The 24816-nt window shown below is 36.5% G+C and overlaps 1 protein-coding gene across 3 annotated transcripts in view; it reads left to right on the top strand.

The window, feature by feature from the left end:
• Positions 1–24816, top strand: part of cdk17 (cyclin-dependent kinase 17) — a 141684-nt gene that overhangs the window by 70169 nt on the left and 46699 nt on the right. For all 3 annotated transcript variants that reach the window (XM_039761268.1, XM_039761269.1, XM_039761270.1), the window contains 2 exons: positions 15412–15576; positions 20731–20864. In XM_039761268.1, the coding sequence (XP_039617202.1) occupies positions 15412–15576; positions 20731–20864 (299 nt within the window). The remainder of the gene's footprint in view (positions 1–15411; positions 15577–20730; positions 20865–24816) is intronic.

Raw genomic sequence — 24816 nt, 5'->3', positions numbered from 1 at the left:
CAAAAACTTTTTTTTTTTTGCTTTTGGTCACCGGCCCCCTTTTTAAAAGCTGCGCTGACATCCTTTGACCTCAACAGCCCCAGCACCTTCAGCAGCAGACCAATCAGAGCCACTGCAGGGACTGCTGGGAGTTGCAGTTTCAACTTCTATTGGCTACTTTCACCATCCCAAGTTGCGGTTTTCTCTACAGTCGCTTCCTGTTCTCTCTACAGTACAGTATTGCCACGAAAAAAGCCAGAAAAATTGCGGAGGATATTTGTGGTTTCTGCTGACAATTATTAGTTAGGTTCTAAGGAAAAATCCGCAAATGACCGAGGCCGCGAACTCTGAACCGTGACTTCGCGGGGGTCTACTATAATGAATAAATATAAACGTAAGATTTTAGGGAGCTAGTCACTAACATCAAACCAAATGATTTGTTCAGCTAAACATCATGAATGTCTTTTGGACAACAATAGAATACTGAAGTCTCGGCACACATCCTTCATATCCAACACATCTCGTATTTTCTAAACCAGCCTTATCTATTATAGAGTAATGGCTGTGCAAGCAGTAATAGAGTCACCTATCAACAACATATACTACATATTTTCTTTCAGTAATAGGTGTCAACATTTTTTTTACTTTATATGTTTTGCAGGCGTTTAAATTACATTATATATTTGTCTTTAGATAATGATACATCTGAAACTTTTTTTATGTTATGCGGCTTTACTCAGGCTATTCAGAAACTATGACCTTACAACACACGGATTGGATTTACAGAGTACTGCATGTTTTTAAAACAGAGTTCTGCTATGTCTTTATTGCATTGTTTCATCCAAATACTGCTCTTGTAATGCCCATTAAAACATTGGGGATATCAATATTGTACAGTATATGTAACATAAAAGAAAGGACACTAATCACCTCCAGAGAATGACTATGCAGCTGCACTGAGTTCTGTTTTTTTCTTTTTGCTTTATTGCAGCTGCAATTTAAATCTTTTTTATATAATTTTTTACAATTGAGAATTCCTTTCGGTGGTTGGTTATTGTTATTTATTATTTGTTAACTTAATTTTTTTTTTTAATTGTGATGTATTGTATGTATCAATGTTTTAAAAAAAATAATTTAACTTTGCCAGTTCTCTTTTTTGCACTATGCAAAATAGTAATGATCATCATAACCTTTAGGCAATTGATTTAAAAATACAAATGAATTAGCCACAAAAATGTATTTAATTATAAACAGTAAAATACAGTATAATGGGAAACGGTCATTTGCCCAAGACAGTGAAATTTTCCAGAGGGGAAAGTTCTACACGTTTTTAGATCCCTGTAAAAAAACTTTTATCATTTATGATCTCTCTATAAATAACAATCTTAAATTTGAGTTGTGAATGAGTGCGCGCAAGCAAATGTAAATCAGTATATTGTTTCTGTCAAAAAACACTCCAATATCTTTATATGGGAGGATACAATGCCATAATAATAATACAGTACCCTTATTATTTCCATTTTTGTTGACCATTAAGATTTATGTTTTTCCTTATTTAGCTTGAGAAAAGTACTGTTGAACCATTGAGAATTATATGTAAGACACTGAATGAGAGAGGCCAGAGCATCGGGGGTCATAAAGAACTATAGATAAGTAGAGCTGCATGTCATCTGCATAGCTGTGGTAGTTCAACTTGTGTTTTGACATACTTTTGCCTAATGGAAGCATGCAGAGTGAAAATTCTTGTGTTTCACCTTATACAATATCATGGACCACCAAACAACAATCACCACAGCAAACAAGGAATTTTCTGCCATTAAATAAGATGGAAACCAGCTTAAAACATTTCCAAAGCGACCCACCCATTGTCTAAGGCAATATACAGTATAAGAATGCTGTGGTCTATGGTGTCAAATGCTGTGCTCTGGCCTAGTAGAACAAGACCGGATGATAAATTGGACTGGACTGCCAATACTGATGCTCTGTGTAAGAAAGGTCAGAGCCGACTATACTTCCTTAGAAGGTTGGGATCCTTCAACATCTGCAATAAGATGCTGCAGATGTTCTACTAGACGGTTGTGGTGATAATTACGTGACTGAAAATAATATTCATAAAAAGTACTGGTCAGGATTTTGATCTAGTCTTAGCACAGCAAATAATTGATAAAATCGTTTGTAAATCATGGTGACAAAAAATTATGATATTGTGTGTGGTATAAATTCTATTCCCTTCATTATTATCACTTTACAGTCTCCCATTAGACCAGATAATTTCTAAACACAAGATAAAGTACCAAAGCAGACAACATACATAGCATAGCAATACAGCTTTATAGTGCTAGGTGACACCAAGGCTCTTAATCGCTTGATTGATTGTCTCACTAATATTATAGAATAGATAAAGCAGCAGTTTCCCATAAGTCAAAGCACAAACAGAAGCTCTGCTTATTGGTTGTTTAAAAAAAAAAAAAAACATTAAAAGTGACAATCAGATAAAAAGAATGTAGGTGTTATGGATTCAAAGCCTATATTATTAAGACTGATTTTTTTTCTTTAATTTCAGAAACATTGCAAGATGCTGAAAATTAACACTTTTCTGGGTTAAATCAGCAGCAGTAAGGGTCTTAACAAATACCAATGAACACACCTCACCCTCATTAATATCATTACATTGGCATTGTGTCTTTTAGGATTGATTCTAAAATATTTCTATTGCCTGTAAATCTCTAAAAATCTTGCCCACACCTATGTTTTGAAATGCCAGTCCCCATACAGCCCTAATCGATATCTCAGATCTTTGAAAACTGACTTGCAGTGCTTTGGTCAGAGCGACATTTTCATATAAATTTTTTTTTTAACTTTACAAATCAGTAATACAAAAACGTTAAGTGTGTATGTAAAGAATTACATACACATCCAGTACTGAAATAATATTTTCATTTAAAGGTTTAAAATTTTGTATTATGTGGGTCACAGCCATATGCCACATGTCAATACGCAGCACTGGTGTTCATTTTCTTGGTTTATACATTCTGACATAGGTGTGGAGGAGTGGGGGTTTTTGGCAGTCCTAGTGCAATGCTGGAGAAAGGTTGTGAAAGTAAAAATTACTTTTTTTTTATTTTTCTGAAAGAAGATTGAATCAATGTCATATCAAATAAGTGCTAAATAAGTTATCTTTGGCACTAAAACCAAAATAAGTCTGTAGTACAGGCATCACTAAATGGCAGGCCTGGACTGAGTGACAGCACTATGCAGACCCTGACGCATTTCTGATAAATGAATGATAATGTCTGATAACATTCTTGCAGTAGTTTTTTAACCTATTAAGGTGTGTGTGTCTACTTGTGTCACTCAACAGAGAGCGAATCAATGCGATTGTTACAGTGCATGGGTAAAACGTCTGGATGCCTCAGAAGGAAATAGAAGCAAAAGAGTGACAGGGTGGATGGCTTGTTCCAAAAAAATAAAAGGAAAGTAGATGTAGAAAACTGAACTTTCTAAGATAAATGGACGAACTAATATGTGTTCATTCTTCCTGCAGGTAGTTCTAAACCAGTTTGTCTCATGTATTTCAAAAATGTGGCTTTAGTAAAAAGTAGCGATGTGAAGTGCCACTATGAGAGAAAACATGGATTTTTTGCCAAACATTTCCACGGCAGCCCAAAGTGAGGGCACGTAAAATACTTGAAGTGAGAGCCCACTAGGAAAGATCCACCAGAGTCCTCTCGCGTTCATTTACAGCCCAGCAGTGTGCAAATGAATGGTCAATTGAAGTCGCGTGGTTTTTGAGGCAGCAACATTTTCTGACGGGACCATTGTAAAGGAGTGCACTTTTTATTCTGATGGTTCTGTTTTCTTTTACTTAAAATGTGAATGTGATATGCCTTTTTTAATTTTTTATTAAATAGAGTTGTTTATTTGTTTTATATGTTATTTTAAAGATAGTTGAAGGCCAATTAAACTCAAAGGGTCCATATATTTAAAGTCCTTACTGAAAATAAGTATTGTTGAAATGCTGTGGTAATTATACCTTGTTTATTTTTTTTATAGACCTTTAATTACTACATACAGTATACAAGGATCTGAATCATAGCACAAATGTGAGGTTTGGACCTTAGATAGGAGAAAATTTTGTTGGTCGGATCTCTTTAAATTTTAATTCAATACCCCTGCTCTAGTACCTCTGCTGGTCTGCGTACAATGCCGACTGCCCTAATATAATGACAATATTCTATGAAAAAGAAGTGTAATGATTATCCCTACCTATTATTCCAGTTTGTAGTATCTTTACTAATTTATGCAAAGAATTTTACATAACCACCCAAGTAATGTGTGGTGTCAGTATTTAAGTGAGACAACAGCTACGGAGATCGTTTTTAGTGTGCCAGGAGCATGTAGGCAGAACAGTGTTTTCCAGCCATTTTTCTGTGTTGGGACACTTTATGTAATCCAAAAAATCCCTAGGCACACCATGATTCTACTGTTCAAAAAAAGCATTAAATCTCTTGATGTACTAAACTGTCTAGAGGGGCAGGACAGGGGACGGCAAAAAAGTAACTTGGATATTGCCGTTCACAGACACAGCATTTAGTGAGCACTTTGGAAGTTTTTCTCAGCCGCTTCATCCATTTGTACAGGTGGTCTTCTCTCTCCCTCACTCCACTTATCAGGTCAGATGCAACTCATTCCCACTGGCCCTTGGCTCTACGATAGTCACTGGCAAACACGCACCCAGGCAGATAGACCCCCGACATGTCTTGTGGCTGCTAATGTGCTCTGTAAGTGCTGTATCTGCAAAATGACAATCACGGGGATACTTTTATGTCGGCCTCTCGAGGTAGTCTGTCCTCCTCAGACAGGTCTCGACCACCTGTTTTAATGTATGCCCATTTAAGAGATTCTTTCAGTTAAATCAGTCTTCAGCAGTGCCTTCAAAGTCAAGAGTCGTTTTGATCGTTTCATTTTTACTTTGACTCGTCTGTGTCTCATGTGCTATGCCAACTGAGAATTAATACATTGGCCGTATTTTCTTTTTTTTTTTTTTTTTTTTATTTATTTATTAATTTTATTACAATCAATACATAGCAATCACGTTTTTACAAAAAAAAAAAAAAGAATTATGCTAAGAACAGATCGATCCGATGGCCGTATTTTCTTATTGCCTTCTTTTCAAGTTGCCTTTTAGGAAGGCATTCCAATTCAGGTTGTGCTTGCTCAAGTAGTATTTTGTTTAAGGTTATTGTTTAAGTTTGAACTAGGCCATTGTTTTTTTAGTTCCTTTATGTTGAATATACTTTAATTTCGTGTTTCAGTGTTTATTTATGTGTTAGTTTTATAATTACATGTTTTAATGTTAGATGCGATTAATTGCAATTAATTACATACATTGGTGCTATTCATTAATTGTTTTTTTTAATTGATTCCCAGCCCTCGTTTTTAGTAATGTAATCCAAATTAAAGTTGCCAAAGCAGCTTATTTAGCAAAAGGATTTGTAAATATACTAAAGCAGGAGATGGTCACTTTTTATGGGCTTTGAATCTGATTTATGAGCTTTGATTTTTAATGCCTACTATAGTGCACTTTCATATATTTAACTATGAATGAAGTGAGCATTTCTTGTTAATGCTCTTTTATACACATATTTCAATAGTCAAATATCATACATCATACATTTATATTAATTTAACTGATATTTTCATCGAAAGTGACTTACACTATGAATTTGCAATTGTTATTTGTTTAAATACTTGTACTGTCATTCTTCTGGTTCTGTGATTTTCCCAGTTACACACTTTGAGACAGTGGTTGGAACTGAACCAACATCAGCCCCTAGGCTACATAACCATTTAAGACCCCAAAAAGCATAGAATATGACATGTTTTACAATCAATGCTAAATCAGTAGCTACTGGTAAATTACCCTGTAAGCATGAAATGCTGCATTGACTAGTATCAAATTACAATATAGTATTGTACAAGGAGATTCACTCTAAAGAGGCCCCGAATATTCTGTAATTACTCTCGCTAGGATGAAGCAATCTGAATGAAACAACGTGCAATGTGCTCCTCAGTATATGGAGCTTCGAACAAGCCGGGATGCCCCTATGTGAGAGCGATGAGATAGGTGCCAAATAGCCATTGCGATATTTAACCTCCGTTTGCAACTTCTGGGTACATACCGTCTGTACCCCTTCACTCTGTCACTCGACTTCTCATCAGAATTGTGGTATACAGCACTGAGCATTGCGTCTTCATGGTGTGAACCTATTGAGCCACCAATTAGTTTAAGTGGTGTCAAGAGGATGATCGTGAGTTAACGGAAGGTTACTCCAGCAAGATGGAGCAACGTGTCACACATCGGCAAGGAGCATGGCAGAAACTGAGTCCTTCTTCGGCAACAGGGTAATTTCAAAGGGGGTTTGGCCACCACGGTCGCCCGATCTGACACCACCCAACTTCTTCCTTTGGGGTATTCTCAAAGGAAAAGTCTATTGGAAAAAGCCTCACACTGTGGAAGATTTGAAGGAAAACATCCAATGTGAAATTGCTGGTATTTCCCCACAAGACACTTGCCAGTATGTTTAAGAACATGGAGCGCCTTGTTGAAATGTGTTTGTCAGAAAACAGAAACCACTTCCAGCATTGCATGTAATGCAATCGATTACACATACGTCCAAGTATATAGCGTATGTTTTTGGTTCCGATTGCTTCATCCTAACGGGAGTTGCAACAGAATATTCAGGGCCTTTTTCGAGTGAATCTCCCTGTACATGAGAGTACCATCTTTCCTTTGTATTACTGAAAGCTTCCTGAGCTGGCTAAGTATTACATACAAAGTGTTGATTGTTAGTTCAATTAATTTACATATTATCTTGATATTAATTTCCTTAAACAAGATCATCTATCCTAAAATTGGTTACATTTTTTGAGCCACTGCTTTTTTGCTCTAACCTGAGGAAATACATGTTTAAAAGTACTCTATATAATTTGACTTGTACAAGTTGTGTAACCATTACAAATGAACAGCTTACTTCTATTCATAGCATATGATTGGTCACTTTGAAGCACCACATTTTGCTTACCGTGTTTTCTTTTACTTCTTGGAAGTCTTTTTTTGTAAGTCTTAGCTTATTGATTTTGGTTGCTAAGCTCTAATAGCAGTTTGATGTTCAAAAATGAGCTTGTTCTGTTATCTAGTATATTTGCTTTTTGCCAAGCTTTTACATTTCTGAAGTGTGAATGCTTAGTGGTATTGTTTTGCTATTGAGCAGATGTGCTTAAGTGGAGATCTTAGATGCTTGTAAGGGGTTTAGATGCCAAAGTCGTTAGTTTTCTAAGTGATCTATTGCTTAGCAACACTCCAAAGCCTTTTCTAAATGTAAAGTAATAGAAGTAGCAAAATAATGTGAGGAAATCCCAATCAAGGAAGGCTTGCTGCAATCTTGACTTCGCATTGTACCCTAGGGCTCTGAGAAGACTTTTTATAGAGTGTGTATGTTAGTTACTCTTTCCTTGCTGCAAACATCATTAACAAACATTGTTATCCGTTGCCATTAGTACAGAGGCAGTCTGCAGTTCTACATTATTAGAGATATTCATAAGTGTAATTTCTTTAAAAAGCTATGTGTAAGAACAACTATAATTATACAATTCACTGATTTTTTGGATGTTGCCTTGTGACCCTGCTGTCAATAAGTGGGTTTGGAAGATGGATGGATGGATGAGTGGTGAGGTATCATTCTTCAAAAAGCTAGGCCCATTTCATGAACATTTTTGTGTTAAATGGTTTAGAGATAATGGAAATAAACTGGCATTGACATGTCTGCCTATCTGGGTGGCCATGTCAACAGAGGCAAAGCACATTTTATGAACAACCGTCTTTTTAAACATTCATGAAAAATCCTTTTATTTTTGTATAATGAAAGCCATTGTGTGCGTGGATTATTCATGATCATTTGATAAAGTTTGCTCCTGCCAGTCTTTTACTACTCGTACCTGTACTCTTACTCTACTCCATGTGCCACTACTATTACTATAAAAGCTAAATCCCCTCAGGAAAAAAAAAAAAAACACACACATGAGTAATTTAATATCATCAATACATAAATGCATATGTTGATATTAGAGCCACACCTCAACAATATAGAAACCCTGGTGCCAGATTCATCATTTATCTTTATCAAGAAAGACCACTTCTCATAGAGATATAATTAAATACCCCCAATCAGCAAAATGTCAAAGAGGCCAGAACACATGCATATGTCCACATCAGTATATTCAATATATTCAGAGTAGTGGTTTATCAATTGTCCTTTCTATCCAGACATTATAGCTTTGCGTAATTATCCATATTGTTGTCTCTGTTTGTTTGCTGTCTTCTTCTGTTTGGTTGATGTTGATATACAACGTGTGTGTGTGTTCTGTCCTCTTCAACTTTTTGTGAATGTTCATTAGTGTTCATTTTATTTTAATTTTAACTTTATATTCTTTGTTTAGAAAGTGAATTGAGCTTCCTATTTAAATAGATATTCCACGTATAGCACATTCTTTTTGAGTTAACATCCATTCATCCATCCATTATCAAACCCGCTATATCTTAACTACAGAGTCACGGGGGTCTGCTGGAGCCAATCCCAGCCAACATAGGGCACAAGGCAGGAAACAAACCCCGAGCAGTGTGCCAGCCCACCGCAGGGCACACACACACACACACTAGGGACAATTTAGGATCGCCAATGCACCTAACCTGCATGTCTTTGGACTGTGGGAGGAAACCGGAGCACCCGGAGGAAACCCACACAGACATGGGAACTACATGCAAACTCCACGCAGGGAGGACTCGGGAAGCGAACCTGGGTCTCCTAACTGCGAGGCAGCAGCACTACCCACTGAGCCACTAAGTTAACATTTATAAATGATTTGTCCTGATGATCTTTGAGTATGTTAAGGTTATTGTAATTTGGAGGAAGTCAAATAAACAACCATACAGTGGAACAGAAGTAATTTCCCCCATAGAACTGTATGTAAATACAATGAATCCGTTCCAGACCGTACAAGCTGTATGTAAATATATATATTTTTTTAAAGATTTGTAAGCAAAAAAATAGTTAATTATACCATAGAATGCACAGTGTAATAGTAAACTAAATGTAAAAACATTGAATAACACTGAGAAAACCTTGAACAGAGAAAACTAACATTGCAAGGGTTCACACTATAACCTTACAAATCGCTCTCTGTAAACACTTTTTTTAAATGAGTTTTAAGCACAGGGAAAAAATGAACATGTGAAAAATCTGTAATTTATACAAAAACCAACTGTAAAAAACCAAGAAAACTAACCTTGCATGAGTCAAGTTTTCTGGCATGAAGGAAGTGAGGAGGAACTGTGTGGAGAGGAGATTACTGTTTTGAAGTAAAGTCTGTGACGATGTGGGTTCGCTGCATGCTCCCATCTCGCTTCCAGGAGCCCTTAAACCCGTCACCATCAGCAATGTTACTGATGAGCATGACAGTGAGGCTCTACAATGGAGCAATCGGATGGTGCAAAAAGTGCCAAGAGCTTTTATTAGAATCAACAAAACAACAATCAAAAACAAAGTCCAAATTAAATAAAGTGCAGTGCTTTCAGAATCCTTCAATAAATAAATGATCCCATAAAAACAGAAGTGAAGTGGAGGTTAAAATCCAATAGAAAAAAGTCTTCATTAAATACAACGAGATTAAAACAATGCTCAAAGCAGTCTCTTTAAAAACAAGCCTGGTGCATTCTTTAACTGCTTTCTCTGCCTTACTGCCTTCTTTGCCTTATCGCGCTCTCTCTCGCTCTCTGCACAGCAAATGCACAGGGAGAGATTGAACACGTGCGTAAATCACCGGTGCGTACGAACCGGAAGGGAATCAGGCTTGTTCATCACCCGAGTGTGTGGTCGTGAACAAATGCAAAAGTTTGGCGAACTTTTTGGTCGTAACCCTATTTGTACGTGGTCCGAGACATTCGTGACCCGAGGTTCCACTGTACTGCTTTTTTGATTAGAATATAGTAATAGAATAATACAGTATCAATATATTTTTTATATCAGGGATGTTACTTCAGTGTTTATTGGGATTCAAAGTGAAAGTAAAGTGTTGCTGGGTAGCAACAGTTTGGTTTCCACCAAAATATCACCACCATCCTCCAACTTTCCCTGACGCTGGTTCTGTAAAGTACTTATCTATAGTGTTGAGTAAAAGGGTTCAAGAAGCCGTTAAGGACACTGGAAATTTCGTCCTTACTGTGCCGGTGGATGTTATAAAGTAAATACCTGCATGCAATATGTAGAATGAATGACAGGAAAAAAAATCACATATATGCAAATTAATTATTTGGAACCGTTAAAATTGATGTAAACCATAAAATGTATAATATATACAATGTGGTAATCAATCAAGAGCTTTGTCTTTCAATATATATAAAAAAAAAAAAATCAAGCAGACGATAAAGAGCAATTTTTACCAAGATGATACAAGGCGTGTTCAATAATTTATCTACCTGAGTATGAAAGAAAGTAACAAGCATGTTGAAGCAAGTCTGGGCATATTGTGACATGTGTCAAGGTTACTCATGCACAGTTGTGGCTCAGTGCAAATCTTACATACCAAGAGATAGGATGTTAGGAGAATCCTCGTGCAAATTAAATAAGCTTCTTAACGATAAAGCACCAACCAGTTCACATGTCGCGTCAATCGCAGGCTGCCATCCAAGAATGTGAGTTCCAGCAGCTGAACCCTCCACTCTACAGTCCTGACCTGGCTCCATCAGATTATTTCACGTTCCAAGTTTTGAAGAAATCTCACCGTGGACAGCAGTTTTCAAGTGATGAAGGCGTGAAGATTTTTTTTCAAAGGGGTTAAAGTCCTTGCAGGAAAAGTGGATGAAGTGTATGGCGCTATCAGGTAACTATATTGAATTATTAAACAATTTTTTTCAAAGCTGTCTCCTTTCCTGCTGAGGTTGATAAATTATTGACTCCCCCCCACCCTCGCAGCTATTAGTAGACACAGGTACTGGCAAAACAGGAAAGGTGTTAAACTCAATACTGTAGATTCAATTAAAACTCCAAAATAAGTAGAGAACATATAAAACAAAAGTGGTTGAAAACTTATTTGAGCCGACCAATTCTTTGTGCCACAGCTATTATTCAAATCATTACATTCTGAAAAGATAAGAATTTTCGTTCTCTAATATTTGAAAATATTATTGTGTGAACATAATGTATACTAGGTTTTGGTCTCTGTATGGAAAATATGCATATACATATCTATATGGAGCTGATTTGTATCTTTAAGGTGTTTTGAGAACTTAATCAAGAAATACTGAATATCACATTTTGGGTCATATTTATCTCAATATAAATATAAGTTCATATCACCAGTCCTACAACATAAAAAAGAAGCTTTAGAAAAGTTCACAAATTGGACCAACACTTTGACCCACTGATACCACCAACCTCTTGGGAAATCTTCAGTTTGAATTGGTAAATTTCCCACCGAGTTGTGAGTTATGCTGATTTGGCTAGGTGCTAAACCATCTCAAGTCAAGATTACTAAATCATGGATCTTTGTTGTTTTATTAATACATTTTTCTTGTTACACGTTTACCATTGGTACTTGTAGAAAAGCAACTATAGATCATTTTAATGATGCTTTGAATCAGTAACTGATAGTCAGTGGATCATAGCATTATTTTGCTGACAGTGAAAACTGATGTTCTGTAATGTTTCTGTCCCTTCAGGTTTTGGCAGGTATGCTTTATTATTTAATTCCCAGTGTTTCCTGGTGTTGCTCAGGTCATTGTAAATGGTTGCTTACAATCATTTGAGCAAAAGTGAGAGAAGCAGTTTGACTGAAGATGTATAGCTAGAAAACATGCAGTCACCAGAAACTGCAGCCCTTTGAAATGAAAGAGGTCATTTGACAGAATGGGAGAAATCTGCTTTTTAAATACAGAATCTCACACTGCCCTGATCAGACTGTCATTTAGTTTCAACCAATCAACCATTCAGCTTTAAATAATTGCTAAAGCATTGTTTTTTATTGTATCTTAGAAAAACAATACCCTTTGTGGCATTGTTCTGCACTATGCCGTGTATAGGGTGGTCCAGATATAATTATGCAATTTTCATTACGCCATAAGTTAAGTTTATTACGTAGAAAATCACCCGAAAAATCCCGGACCATCGAGAAGTGTGTGAACTGATGACATGAAGAATTGTCTTCGCACCGAACAGGAATCGTCCCCACATAAGTCAAAGTCATTCAGACGATCTGGATCTGCATAATTAGATCTGGACCACCCTGTATAGAGTATATATTAAGTAAATATATTTGTTTGTGTATATGTTGGGAAATTGTTCCATGATATGCATTTAATATACAGCAAACAGATATATTCACGTACAGTAAATATATGTTACATGTATGGCTTAATCAGAAACCCAGTTCTTGCACTTCATGTCATATCAGAGAGGACATTGAAACCAAATGCTCATAGACATGGTGGCATCTATAAAGGTTTGTGTAATGTGTGCATTCTGCAAATTCTTTAAGTATAGCAATATTTTTCTCCCAATATAAAGCACTTGTTTTATATTGTATTGTGGCGGAGGAACAATACCTCTCCTGGACCATGAGAGGGCAGCAGCCCTGGTCTGCATCGGGGCCAAGGGTTCAGAGCTTAGAAGCTCAACCCTGTTGGAGCCTGTGGCCACTGCAAGGGGGCGCCTGGAGGATTATGGAGCCCTGGACTGCAGCACTTCCGCCCCAACTGGAAGTGCTGCCGGAAGATCATTACGAAGCACCTGGGGCACATCTGGGGTGTTATAAAAGGGGCCGCCTCACTCCATTTGTCAAGCCGGAGTCGGGAGGAAGAAGACAGAGCTTGTGAGAGGAAGAGTGAGGGTGACAGAGAAGGCAAAGAAAGGACTGAGCTGAGTTTATTGTGGTGGTTTGTACAAGGTTCGCACCAAATGTAAAACCAAGGGGGACAGGGCCTTTGCAGCTGCTGCCCCTTGCCTGTGGAACTCTCTACCTCATCATATTAAGGAGTCGTCTACAATTGAACTGTTCAAAACAAGATTAAAAACTCACTTCTTTTCACTTGCATTTAGTGACCTTCAGTAATACTGATGGTTTCCTCTTTGTGATCATATAACATTATTTCTATTTGTTATCTATCTTATTTTATGTTCATATATTTTAAAACTATTTATGTTTTATTGTTTATTGTTTTTTTCTTTTTTCTATTATTGTAAAGCTCTTTGGCCGCAGCATTACTATGTTGTTTTAAATGTGCTATATAAATAAATTGACATTGACATTGACAAGGTGCGTTTTACAGAGAAGAAGGTGACAATAAAAAGTGTGTGCTTTTGGACATCATTGTGCCTCACTGTCTGTAGCCGGGCTGGTCTTTTACTGTATATACAGTTGTGCTCATAAGTTTGCATAACCTGGCAGAATTTGTAAGATGTGTATCATACTTTAAAGAAAAGATGACTGATGAGGCAAAAGATTTGTTCAAGTGGTAGAGCTACCCATTCTTCTTGGCAAAAAGCCTCAAGGTCCTGTAAATTCTTCAGCTGCCTTGCATGAACTGCATGTTTGAGATCTCCCAAGAGTGGCTCAATGAAACTGAGGTCAGGAAACTGTGATGGCCACTCCAGTACTTTCACTTGTTTCTGCTGGAGCCACCGAAGTGGTCAACTTGGCTTTGTGTTTTGGATCACTGTCATGTTGGAAGACATGCACAGCTTCCAGACTGATAAATGCAAGTTATACTCCAGTATTTTGTAGTAACATTCTGCATTCATCTTGCTATCAGTTTTCAACAAGTTATCTGTGCTGCTGTAGCTCACACACCCCTAGAACATCAGAGATCCATGTCTATACTTCACATTAGGGATGGTGTACTTTACGTCATGGACCTTGTCACATCCTCTCTGAACATAACATTTTGGTCTCCTCAATCCAAAGGACTTTGTTCCAGGAGTTTTCAGGCTTATCTAGATGCTGTTTGGCAAATTGTAAGCAGCTGTTTTGTGGTGTTGGCACAGTAAAGGCTTTTTTTTCCTGCTTGACTAAGCAGCCCAATTTTGTTCAGGTACCTCCTTATTGTGCCTCTTGAAACAGCAACACCACTTGTTTGCAGAGAAGTCCATATCTCAGTTGAACTGGCTTGAGGATTTTTCTTGGCAGCTTAACAAATGATGGCAGTTGTGGCTGAAATCTCGGTTGATCTACCTATCTGTGGCTTGGTAACAACAGAACTCCTAACTTTCCACTTTTTTTTAATCAGCCCGAACACTGCTGACAGGCATTTTCAGATCTCTGGCTATCTTTTAATATCCTCTTCGTGATTTATACAAATTAACAGGTCCTTTGGCTGTTGTTTTGCTTTCCTCATGGCTTGGTATCCATGCATGAATTTAAATTGACTATTTATACACAGACACGGATTACCATCAAAGAGGTTACAGGTGTGGACACTCTCCCTTAACTGACCTTAATTTGAATATCTGTGTATATAATCAGTCCTAACATTCAAGGGTATTTAAACTTTTGATCAGCCTCATTTGAGTGATCTCAGTTATCATTACAATTAAAAAAGGGCACACCCAATTATGTGATAATAAGCACACCTCCTTATTAAAAGGAAAACCTTCTGCATGATTACTTATATTTTCCAAACAATGGCCAATATTTCACAAGTTCTGCCAGGGTATGTAAACTTATGAGCACGACTGTATACCATTTCTAGTGCACAGCTGCAGTGAATAAAGAATTTTGCCACCCCCGTGTTGTCATGCTTAGGAAAAAAACATTCATTGGCTCTTTCCAAGCAACTTGACAGAACTTTATATAGTTGGTAGGAAAAACTGCTTGTAGTGCAATTGCTCATTAAAAAATTAAGTTATACGATTCCCTCTCCTAACAACATTTTAGATTTTCGTAGGGAAGCAATCCTGACTTGGAATCTTTTACTAGTAATTTTGTTCCATTTGAATATTTAGGCTTTATCAAAATATTATAAGTGATGAAAACATTTGTGCTCTTTATGATGCATAATAATTTAAAATTAAAGTCTAACATATGACATTTTTAATGACTACGGTATATTTTTACATGTATAAATTATGTGTGATACACTGTGTTTGTATACAGCATATTAGTAAATGAGTGCATGTATAATGACCAGTGATGTCAAAGAGGGGGTCGATTGTTTTACTGAATTGTAATGTCTGCATGTCTGATTGTCAAATTAGTTTTAGCAACAGACAAATACATTTGGGTTTAATGGGAGATTTGTTTGCATTTTTATCTAATGAAAAAAATATTTGGTTTCAGTTAGTATTCCTTGATTAATTATCACTCTTATTATTATTATTCCAGAGCCAATTGTAAGGAATGGGAGGCCTCCAACTTCACACAGTATGCACTCTTTTCTTCACCAGTATACTGGTTCTTTCAAGAAGCCACCACTGAGAAGACCACACAGTGTTATCGGAGGAAGCTTTAGTTCATTTATGGCAATGCCTCGTAATGGCAGCAGATTAGGTAAGTTTATTTATTTTTTTATTTGCGATAATCTTAATTGTGCACAACCCTGTGTTCCATTGTAGACGATAAGGTGTAGAGATTTTTTTTATATTGTTGAAGCACAAAGTTTTTTATGTCTGCCTTTAGAATGTAACCCTTTTAAAAGGGATGGTTTAGTTTTATTATTTTATTATTGTATCAATATTAAACACTGCATTCAAGTAGGAATATGATGAAAACATAGACACATAATTCTAGGTGTGTTATAGGTGTGTGTATTATTATACACAGAATGCCACATGTAAAGTACTCTGTACATTTGTGAGCAACTTATTACAAGAAAGACAATAGTATCTTGGTAAAATAAAGAAGGGCAACATATAGACATTTTACAGCAGTGCCAGGTATAAAGAAAGATCATTGGAGAGGGTTCTCTTCTGCCTAATCTGTCATCAACACCAGATCTTTTTCACAGTTGCACTTTAGTGTAGCACTGAGCTAGTGTGAAGGGTCCCTAACACTTTTGTCCGACCCATATGTAACCCATTTTTTTCAGTATGTTTGAGGGTTGTATGTTTGACAGTTAGATGAAATGCAAGAATGAAAAAATGAATAGGACTAGAGGCACCTTATAATGTGAAACAATAAATACACTTATTCATATTGAAAACTAACAAGTAGTGGATGTAATTATCTTGTTTTCTAAACTACTGAAAACTACAAACAATCTTTTTATTTGTCTTCTGTGTTGTTGTGAGAAACAATAAGAGCCTCAGCTACAGCTAGCAATGATTCAGCTCCTAGGACACTAATCACCTCATCCGAACTGACAGTATCTCATCTACAACATGTAGCTGGGTTAAAGAAAGGTGTGGTTGCATGATACAGTATTAGGGGCTCGGACACAATCTGGTCATTTTGGTCTCAGAAAAAAGCAGCATGGGACAAAAGCACGTCAACAAATGCATGACGACAGCGTTTGGCAACAAAAACTTTGTATAAGAAAAAAGAAGGCTCAGTGACAAATGTGCCTAGTTGTATTTACTAGAAACATGATATTTGGAAAAAAAAAAAGTATATTAAATGTAACAAAACATATGTAAAAAACATAAAATATATATCTTGAGGAGAAACGCTATACACAACACAAATAAAGGCAGACCACAAACCTAAATAGATGAAAGGGTAAGCTTATTGTGCAGTGTTTCAGAACAAGTCTAAGTGCAGCCCCCGTCCATATGTTAATTTTCTCTGTTAAAGGCAGCATTTAAACTAGATGTATCCTGACAGGGCAGTATGGCCAAAAAAACTCCATGTCAGGTCATAATTCAAAGTTTGGATGATTTCCAAAGAGACTGTCGTAATGTTTTCATATATAATTTCCAGACTGAAACCAAACAAGGCATACATAAAGACATTCCTTTAAGACAATAATACAGGAATGCAAAATCACTTTTTCAACTCCCTTTTGTGATATAATACATTTTAGATTTAAAAGCGTTCATAAGCTCTTCAAAAGCATCAGGATTATCATCCTGTCACAAAATGTAAAGCTTCTAATGTTTTTGTTGTGCAAGGGATTCATCATTTGTGTAAGTGTCCACTATATTAAATTCTTGCACTTTTTTCCCCAGTAAGTGCCCAAGATGGAAATATCAGACCATTAGCTGTGCACATTTATCACTGCACCCATTTTTCCTGCGTGTTTTAGTCAAAATGCACTTTTGTTGGAATGGGAGTTCTGTTGCATGAAGCATAAGATACTTTGGTGTGTGCTTATTGCTTGTTTTTTTTGGTTTAAATGAGAATTCACATGATGCTTACAAAGTGAGTAAACATTTGTAATCATTAAATTGTGAAAACGATTTGTTTAATATTTGATCACTGTGGAGTAGCAGACATTTTCATTAAAACCAGAAAAGCTCAACAGCTTTTTTTTAAATGTAAATGTAAGTTTTAAAAAATGGAATTGAAATGTTTGTTTCATAATAATTCATAACTCAGGCAGGCAAAGTGATGGTGTGTATCCATGATAATGCCAAAATATTGTAGCATGTTTTGCTCATACACTGCAATTCATAGAGAGTTGTGAATTTGAGGTGTATCTTAGCTGCTTTAGCATACCTGAAACATCACTGCAATCAGGGCAGCTTTTCTTGGCTGCCACCCTGTCTGACAGATACTAGGAAAAATCCTGGCCATCACAAAATTATTACTTAGTTAAATAAATTAAATAAACATCATCCAGCATTTAAATAATTCAAAAATACTGCTGCAGGCCCAGAACATGCTACAGGGATTATATCTCTCGACTGGCTTGGAAAAGCCAGGGAATTCTCTACAAAGAGCTGCAATCTGTAGCTGGGGACAGGGAAGTCTAGGAAAATCTGTGTGGCCTGCTGCCACTATGACCCTCACCAGGGTAAGTGGTGAGAAGATGAGTATGAGATAAAACAAAGATCAAAAATTCCAAAACAATTTCTAAGAAACAAAACAAAATATTCAAAAAGAAAAGCAAGTCAGTTTGACAATATCGCTGCGGCATCATCTAGTTATGGCTTTTTCTTGTAGATATTGCATTTTCTGTATTATTTTCAGGGTGGCAGTCCTATCTTTGTTAGGTATACGATAGGAATGTTGTTATGAGATGGAGTCTCAAACATGATGAAAAGGTTAGAGGTCTCCAAAGGAAGCTACTAAAACAGGCCAGGACCCTCACTAGCCCACCCAAATGAGACTCACCCACTTCAGCTCACCTCAAACTACAGCAGCAGGCCTTGGCCTAACCAAACCCAAAAATGGAGTAACAAAATTGAAGTTAACCAATAAACTTAAATGTTCAAAAATTCCTTACAAGAGGGAGGAACTGTTGACAAACTCTAGCTTGTGACAAAAAGGCAAACAATTGTCATGTATAAATGAAAATATCTTTTGAAAGAAGAAAGAAACAACAAGAAAAGCTCAAAATAGCACAAAGGAGCTGTCAATAGGCATGCGTAAGGTAAGTAAATACCAAACACAAATCCAAGAGCAGAATCCAATAAACAGCTGCAGGATAGTTACAAAAGCCAGTAAATCCAATGAAACAAAACAGTACTCATTGTAAACTCCTTCCAAACTAAATGCACTTCCCCTGAGCTCCTGTTTTTCCTGGCTTATTATGGAGAGCATTAAGTGTCAGAAGTGGTGATGTCAGGGTGACCCTGCTTCTCTCTCCAACTGCCAGGACAAAAACCTTTTCTCTTTTCTGGAGGTCTTCTGTAGACCGTAACCCTAGCCTGCGTTATACAGATTGTGTTGTTCCTTCTATCTGGGCAACACGTCAGAACATTCCTATCATGTCATGTCTTGTTTCCTGTTTCATCTACATATAATGTGGGCAAATGCAGAGCTACTCGGTGCACTGCAAACGAAGAAGACTTTCTCCACTGTGAAAAATGGCTCTTCTCGGGTGCCAACAAACAGTTTATAATCAATTTGCCTATAAAAATGAGGGCAGGTAATTTTATGTCATGAGAATTAGATGAGGGGGAGTAGAACACTTGTTATGCATCTTTGTGACTGTTGACACAAACTTTTTTGTAGTAGCAAGGTAGCTCTTATTATGCTGCAAAAGTATACATTATATAGTAATCTATTATATATACCGCTAACATGTAGCATTTTATATTATGCTGTTGTGTTGTGGTATAAGTGTCAGTAGTCTAAAGGAAATATGCAAGTAAGAACTTCATTGTACTTTGTATACTTGATAATAAACTTGGTGCTGAATTAAAATAGAAAACCTGTATTGTTTTAATATATTTATGAATGTAGGTTTGATCATTTTACCCAGAGGCTTTGTGGTTTGTTTAAAGTTCTATCCACAGCTGTCACTTGAAACTACTGTAAATTACTTCCACGTGGGTAACTCTATTTTATTGCCAGCAATTATGCATCCAATTGTATGAAGCATAAAGTGACTCTGTTCTGAAGCAACTTTCATTACAAATGCGCTGATGAATGCTATTCCCATTTAGAGTGAATGTGGCTAGTAGCTGGTTGCACCAATTATGAATAAACTTTACATACAATAGATTGAGTGCTTGCAAGGCTGTACATTTTGTAGTTCAGCAAGTAAATGTGCATGATGTAAGTCAAGACTCCTCAGCCAAAGGGGAAAATCCTGTACAATTTATGTGATTGGTGAAGCGCTTTGAGATAATTGTTCCTCAAAAAGTTATTAATTTAAAAATAATCAGTTATTTATAACACTTCTACAATGCATGAGCCTTTCTGAATTCTGGTACTTAATTTTATGTTTGTTTTAGATTTTAAAATATTTTTAGGAGGGCTACAGATAAGTCTAAGTATAAATGATTTGTTCATCTGTAATTATTGGAATTATGTATTTTAAAAAAACTACTAGATCTTTTGCCAGATAATGTTCAAAACTGTGGGCAAACTTGTTTCACAACCACCTTGTAAATTCTAGCCTAAACAATATTGAAAATAACTGTTGTATTTGTTCAATAAATAAGGATGGCTATGCAACACATTATCATATATGGATCAATGTCATGTCATTGCATTTGTAAACTGAAGGAATGTTGCTTTTGATAAAAAAAAAATGTTTAAATAATTATAAATAATTAGGCTTTGTTTAGTTCAACTTTATCATACTGAGCATTATGACCAAGATCATTAAATGCAAAATTACAATACTGGTTTAAAGATTAATGAACAGTGTGCCGTTTTTGAAATTGCATCAGACTAAACCTCAAAGGTGTTGGATCAGGTCCTGCCTCTGATCCATTATGACCCTTTGCAAATGAACATACCCTCTTATGATCCAAATGTAAAAAAAAGAACAAAGATCCCTGTCATGCAGATTTCCTCGGATAAAGGTGTCAAACTAATATATACTCACAACAAAGCAGTCATTGAGTACATGCATTATAGATTGGAAGTTTTGGACTAAAAATTTGCCTCGATTGTCTAGATTGAGTTTTAAAGATATTTTTGTTAAATTTATCTTATGCTTAATCTTGTTCACAGAAATGTTATGACTTATGGGGGGAAAAAAATTCACTCTTACCTTATAGATGTTTTCAGTAATATGTAGTGGTAATGCCTAAAACAGATTCTGGAGTTAATCAGGCAACTGTATAACTTGCTTTTTTTTTTTTTTAGACATTGTCCATGAGAATCTGAAAATAGGTTCAGATGGTGAGAGTGATCAGGCTTCAGGGACATCATCTGATGAGATCCAATCTCCAACTGGTGTATGCTTAAGGAATCGGGTCCATCGGCGGATTTCCATGGAGGTTAGGCTCTTTTTTTTTTTTTTTTTAAACATTTTTTTGGTCTGACTCTGACTTTTTCTGAAAACGCTGCATAACTATGCATTTACAAAATCAAATATTACAGAACATTTAAGTCTAAATCAAAGCTTGGTGTCCAGTGTTAATAACATTCAAATACAGAATCACCACTAAAGCAATTATTTATATTTTATTTGAAAAGTGGAAAAAAAGTATTGCTACTACCTCAGTTTCAGTTCAGTTATAGCTTTTTATTGTTATCTTACACACTTTTTGATATGCCTGTGTCAGATGTGACCAACTTTAAAGGGGAAACAATGAATAAACATTACTTATTTTTCAACACATTCATTTGTGTTAGTTTAAAATTTGTTGTTACCTGCTTCTTACCGTCCAATGAAAAAGTGTGGCCAAGCTAAATTTCTTGGTTTGAAAATTTGACCCAAGTGAATTTGTAACTGAAAAGCTGTGTAAGTGTAGCCCACCACAAAAGCTTGTACACCATGAAGGGGAGTCCTGGCATCAACAACAACAACAACATTTATTTATATAGCACATTTTCATACAAACAGTAGCTCAAAGTGCTTTACATATTAAAGAATAGAAAAATGAAAGACATAATTATAAAAAATAAATCAACATTAACATCGAATAAGAGTAAGGTTCAATGGCCAGGGGACAGAAAAACAAAAAACTCAGACGGCTGGAGAAAAATAAAATCTGTAGGGATTCCAGACCATGATACCGCCCAGTCCCCTCTGGGCATTCTACCTAACATAAATGAAACAGTCCTCTTTGGATTTAGGATTCTCATGGAAGGGCTTGATGATGATGATGGTCACGTAGACTTCTTCCTTTTAATCCGTCCATCATTGTTGGAGCATCATGAAGCTTTGAGTAGGTGGAGGTGGCGCAGGCCACCACCACAAAGAAACCGGAAAAAGAAACAGAAAAGAGAGTAGGGGTCAGTACCGATTTTAGAGCCACCATGAATAGTTGTTATGATGAATTGAACATACAGAGTATCAGGATTAAGTTAAATTACGATTAAAATGAAGTTATAAAAGGCCATGTTAAAGTAATGTGTTTTCAGCAGTGTTTTAAAGTGCTCTACTGTATCAGCCTGGCGAATTCCTATTGGCAGGCTATTCCAGATTTTAGGTGCATAACAGCAGAAGGCCGCCTCACCACTTCTTTTAAGTTTTGTTCTTGGAATTCTAAGGAGACACTCATTTGAGGATCTGAGGTTACGATTTGGAATATAAGGTGTCAGACATTCCGATATATAAGATGGGGCGAGATTATTTAAGGCTTTATAAACCATAAGCAGAATTTTAAAGTCAATTCTGAATGACACAGGTAACCAGTGTAGTGACGCTAAGACTGGTGTGATGTGTTCTGATTTTCTTTTCCTAGTTAGGATTCTAGCAGCTGCATTCTGCACTAGTTGCAAGCGATTTATATCTTTTTTGGGTAGTCCTGAGAGGAGTGCGTTACAGTAATCTAGTCGACTGAAAACAAACGCGTGAACTAATTTCTCAGCATCTTTCAGTGATATAAGAGGTCTAACTTTACTTATGTTTCTTAAGTGAAAAATGCTGTCCTAATGATCTGATTAATATGTGATTTAAAATTCAGATTACAGTCAACAATCACCCCTAAACTTTTTACCTCCGTCTTGACTTTTAATCCTAATGTATCCAGTTTATTTCTAATAGCCTCATTGTATCCATTATTGCTGATCACTAAAATTTCAGTTTTCTCTTTATTTAACTTGAGAAAATTACTATTCATCCATTCTGAGATACTAGTCAGACATTGTGTTAGTGAATCAATAGAATCGGGTCATCAGGTGCTATTGATAAGTACAGCTGTGTGTCATCAGCATAGCTGTGGTAGCTCACGTTGTGCCCTGAGATAATCTGACCTAACGGAAGCATGTAGATTGAAAATAACAGCGGACCCAGGATAGAGCCTTGTGGAACACCATATTGGATATCATGTGTCTTGAGTTGTAATTCCCACAACTAACAAAATATTTTCTCCCTGTCAGGTAGGATTCAAACCAATTTAAGACACTGCCAGAGAGGCCCACCCATTGACTAAGGCGATTTCTAAGAATGTTGTGATCAATGGTGTCAAATGCATCACTCAGATCTAAGAGGATGAGAACAGATAAATGGCCTCTGTCTGCATTTACCCGCAAGTCATTTACTACTTTAACGAGTGCAGTTTCTGTGCTGTGATTTGTTCTAAAACCTGATTGAAATTTATCAAGAATAGCATGTTTATTGAGGTGGTCATTTAACTGCATAATGACTGCCTTCTCCAGAACTTTACTTAAGAAGGGCAGGTTAGAGATGGGTCTAAAATTTTCAAGAGCCGAGGGGTCAAGATTATGTTTCTTAAGTAGGGGTTTAACTACAGCAGTCTTAAGACAGTCTGGGAAGACCCCAGTATCTAGTGACGAATTTACTATGTCAAGAACATTATCAATTAGCACGCCTGATACTTTTTTGAAAAACCTTGTTGGTATCGGGTCAAGGACGCAGGTGGAGGGTTTTAATTGAGATATTATTTTTTGTAAATCAGGTAAATCTATCCTAGTGAAAGAGTTTAATTTGTTTATAACAGGATGTTGGGGTTTAGGGTGATCCTTAGTGTTGGGGAGATATACTATATTATTTCTAATATCATTAATTTTTTGATTGAAAAATACAGCGACAGCCTCACAGGTTTCACTGGAAGCACTTAGGAGGCATTCCTTTGAGTTACCTGGGTTTAGTAGGTGATCAATTGTTGAAAATAAGACTCTAGGATTACTAGCATTGTTATTTATAATCTTGGAGAAATAGCAGCGTCTCTCAAGACGGACAGTGTGATTGTATTCTGTTATTTTGACTTTTAATATTTCGTGGTGGATAGTAAGTTTAGTCTTCAGACCTCAACAGCTGACTACAGCCTGTAACACAATTGTGAGCGAGTGCTTAATGGAGGTCAGCAAAGGACAGCAAGGTGTGCACAAACAGGAGAGACCAGACATAAAAACAACCCATTTATTTATGCGAGAAAAACAAAGTTAAGTGATCATTAACCCTCACCAGCAAGGGAGGATCACGATGTAGCACCTCAAAAGACTGTACTGTAGTACATTAGGCCAGAGAAAAAGACCTAGACAAGAGACCATAAAGCATGCTCTTTCTCCATATGTCCAAGTTTAATCTATTTGCCAGCCCTGAAGACCTAATGACAAGGCGTAACCTCCACCTCTTGAGATGACTGGAATTGTGCAAAGACTATCATTACTGCTTTGAACTTTTGGTTCCAAGTCAAGTAGTATTAGTAATAATGATTAAGCTGTTAAAAGAGCAGGAGTTTAAAGAATACGTGTACACTAAGCAACCAATAGGCATCACCAGTGCTACCTGCATGGACCAATCAGGACCAACAGTGTTGCTTGCATGCTCAGAAAGTCTTTCAAAGCCTCCAAAATCTACTTCATTTCATTGGATAAGATCTTTCCGAGTAGAGATTGGAGAGTTTCTTGTTATATCTTTGACACACCTGCCCCATTAGTGATTTTAGGTATGAATAATAGAAAGGAGTGATGTAAGTTGAGAAAAATGCTAGGTTTTATTGAGAAAATGCTTGGCTGTATGGCCTAGTGCCTGAGGCCTTGCATTTTAAACATCAAGACTAAGTATTTTAACCCTGTTTCCAAAGCACTCTGTGTGTGCCAATAAGCAAGTGACTTAACCTATTTCACCACTTAACTGCAAACAAAATACAGAAAAAAATTGTACTGTAACAACCTGGAATTCTAAAGTGCACTGGAATGGTGATCATTATATAGCATACATGTTGTTTGTCTATATTATATTTACATAATTTTTTACTGTTTTAGAAGTAAACTTCCATCTATTCAATATAGTACTCTTCCCAGTTAATACACTTA

The sequence above is a fragment of the Polypterus senegalus genome, chromosome 8 (genome assembly GCF_016835505.1).
Source record: "Polypterus senegalus isolate Bchr_013 chromosome 8, ASM1683550v1, whole genome shotgun sequence".
NCBI lineage: Eukaryota > Metazoa > Chordata > Cladistia > Polypteriformes > Polypteridae > Polypterus > Polypterus senegalus.
Note: the sequence above shows the minus strand (reverse complement) of the source record. Positions and strands in the feature narration are given on the sequence as shown.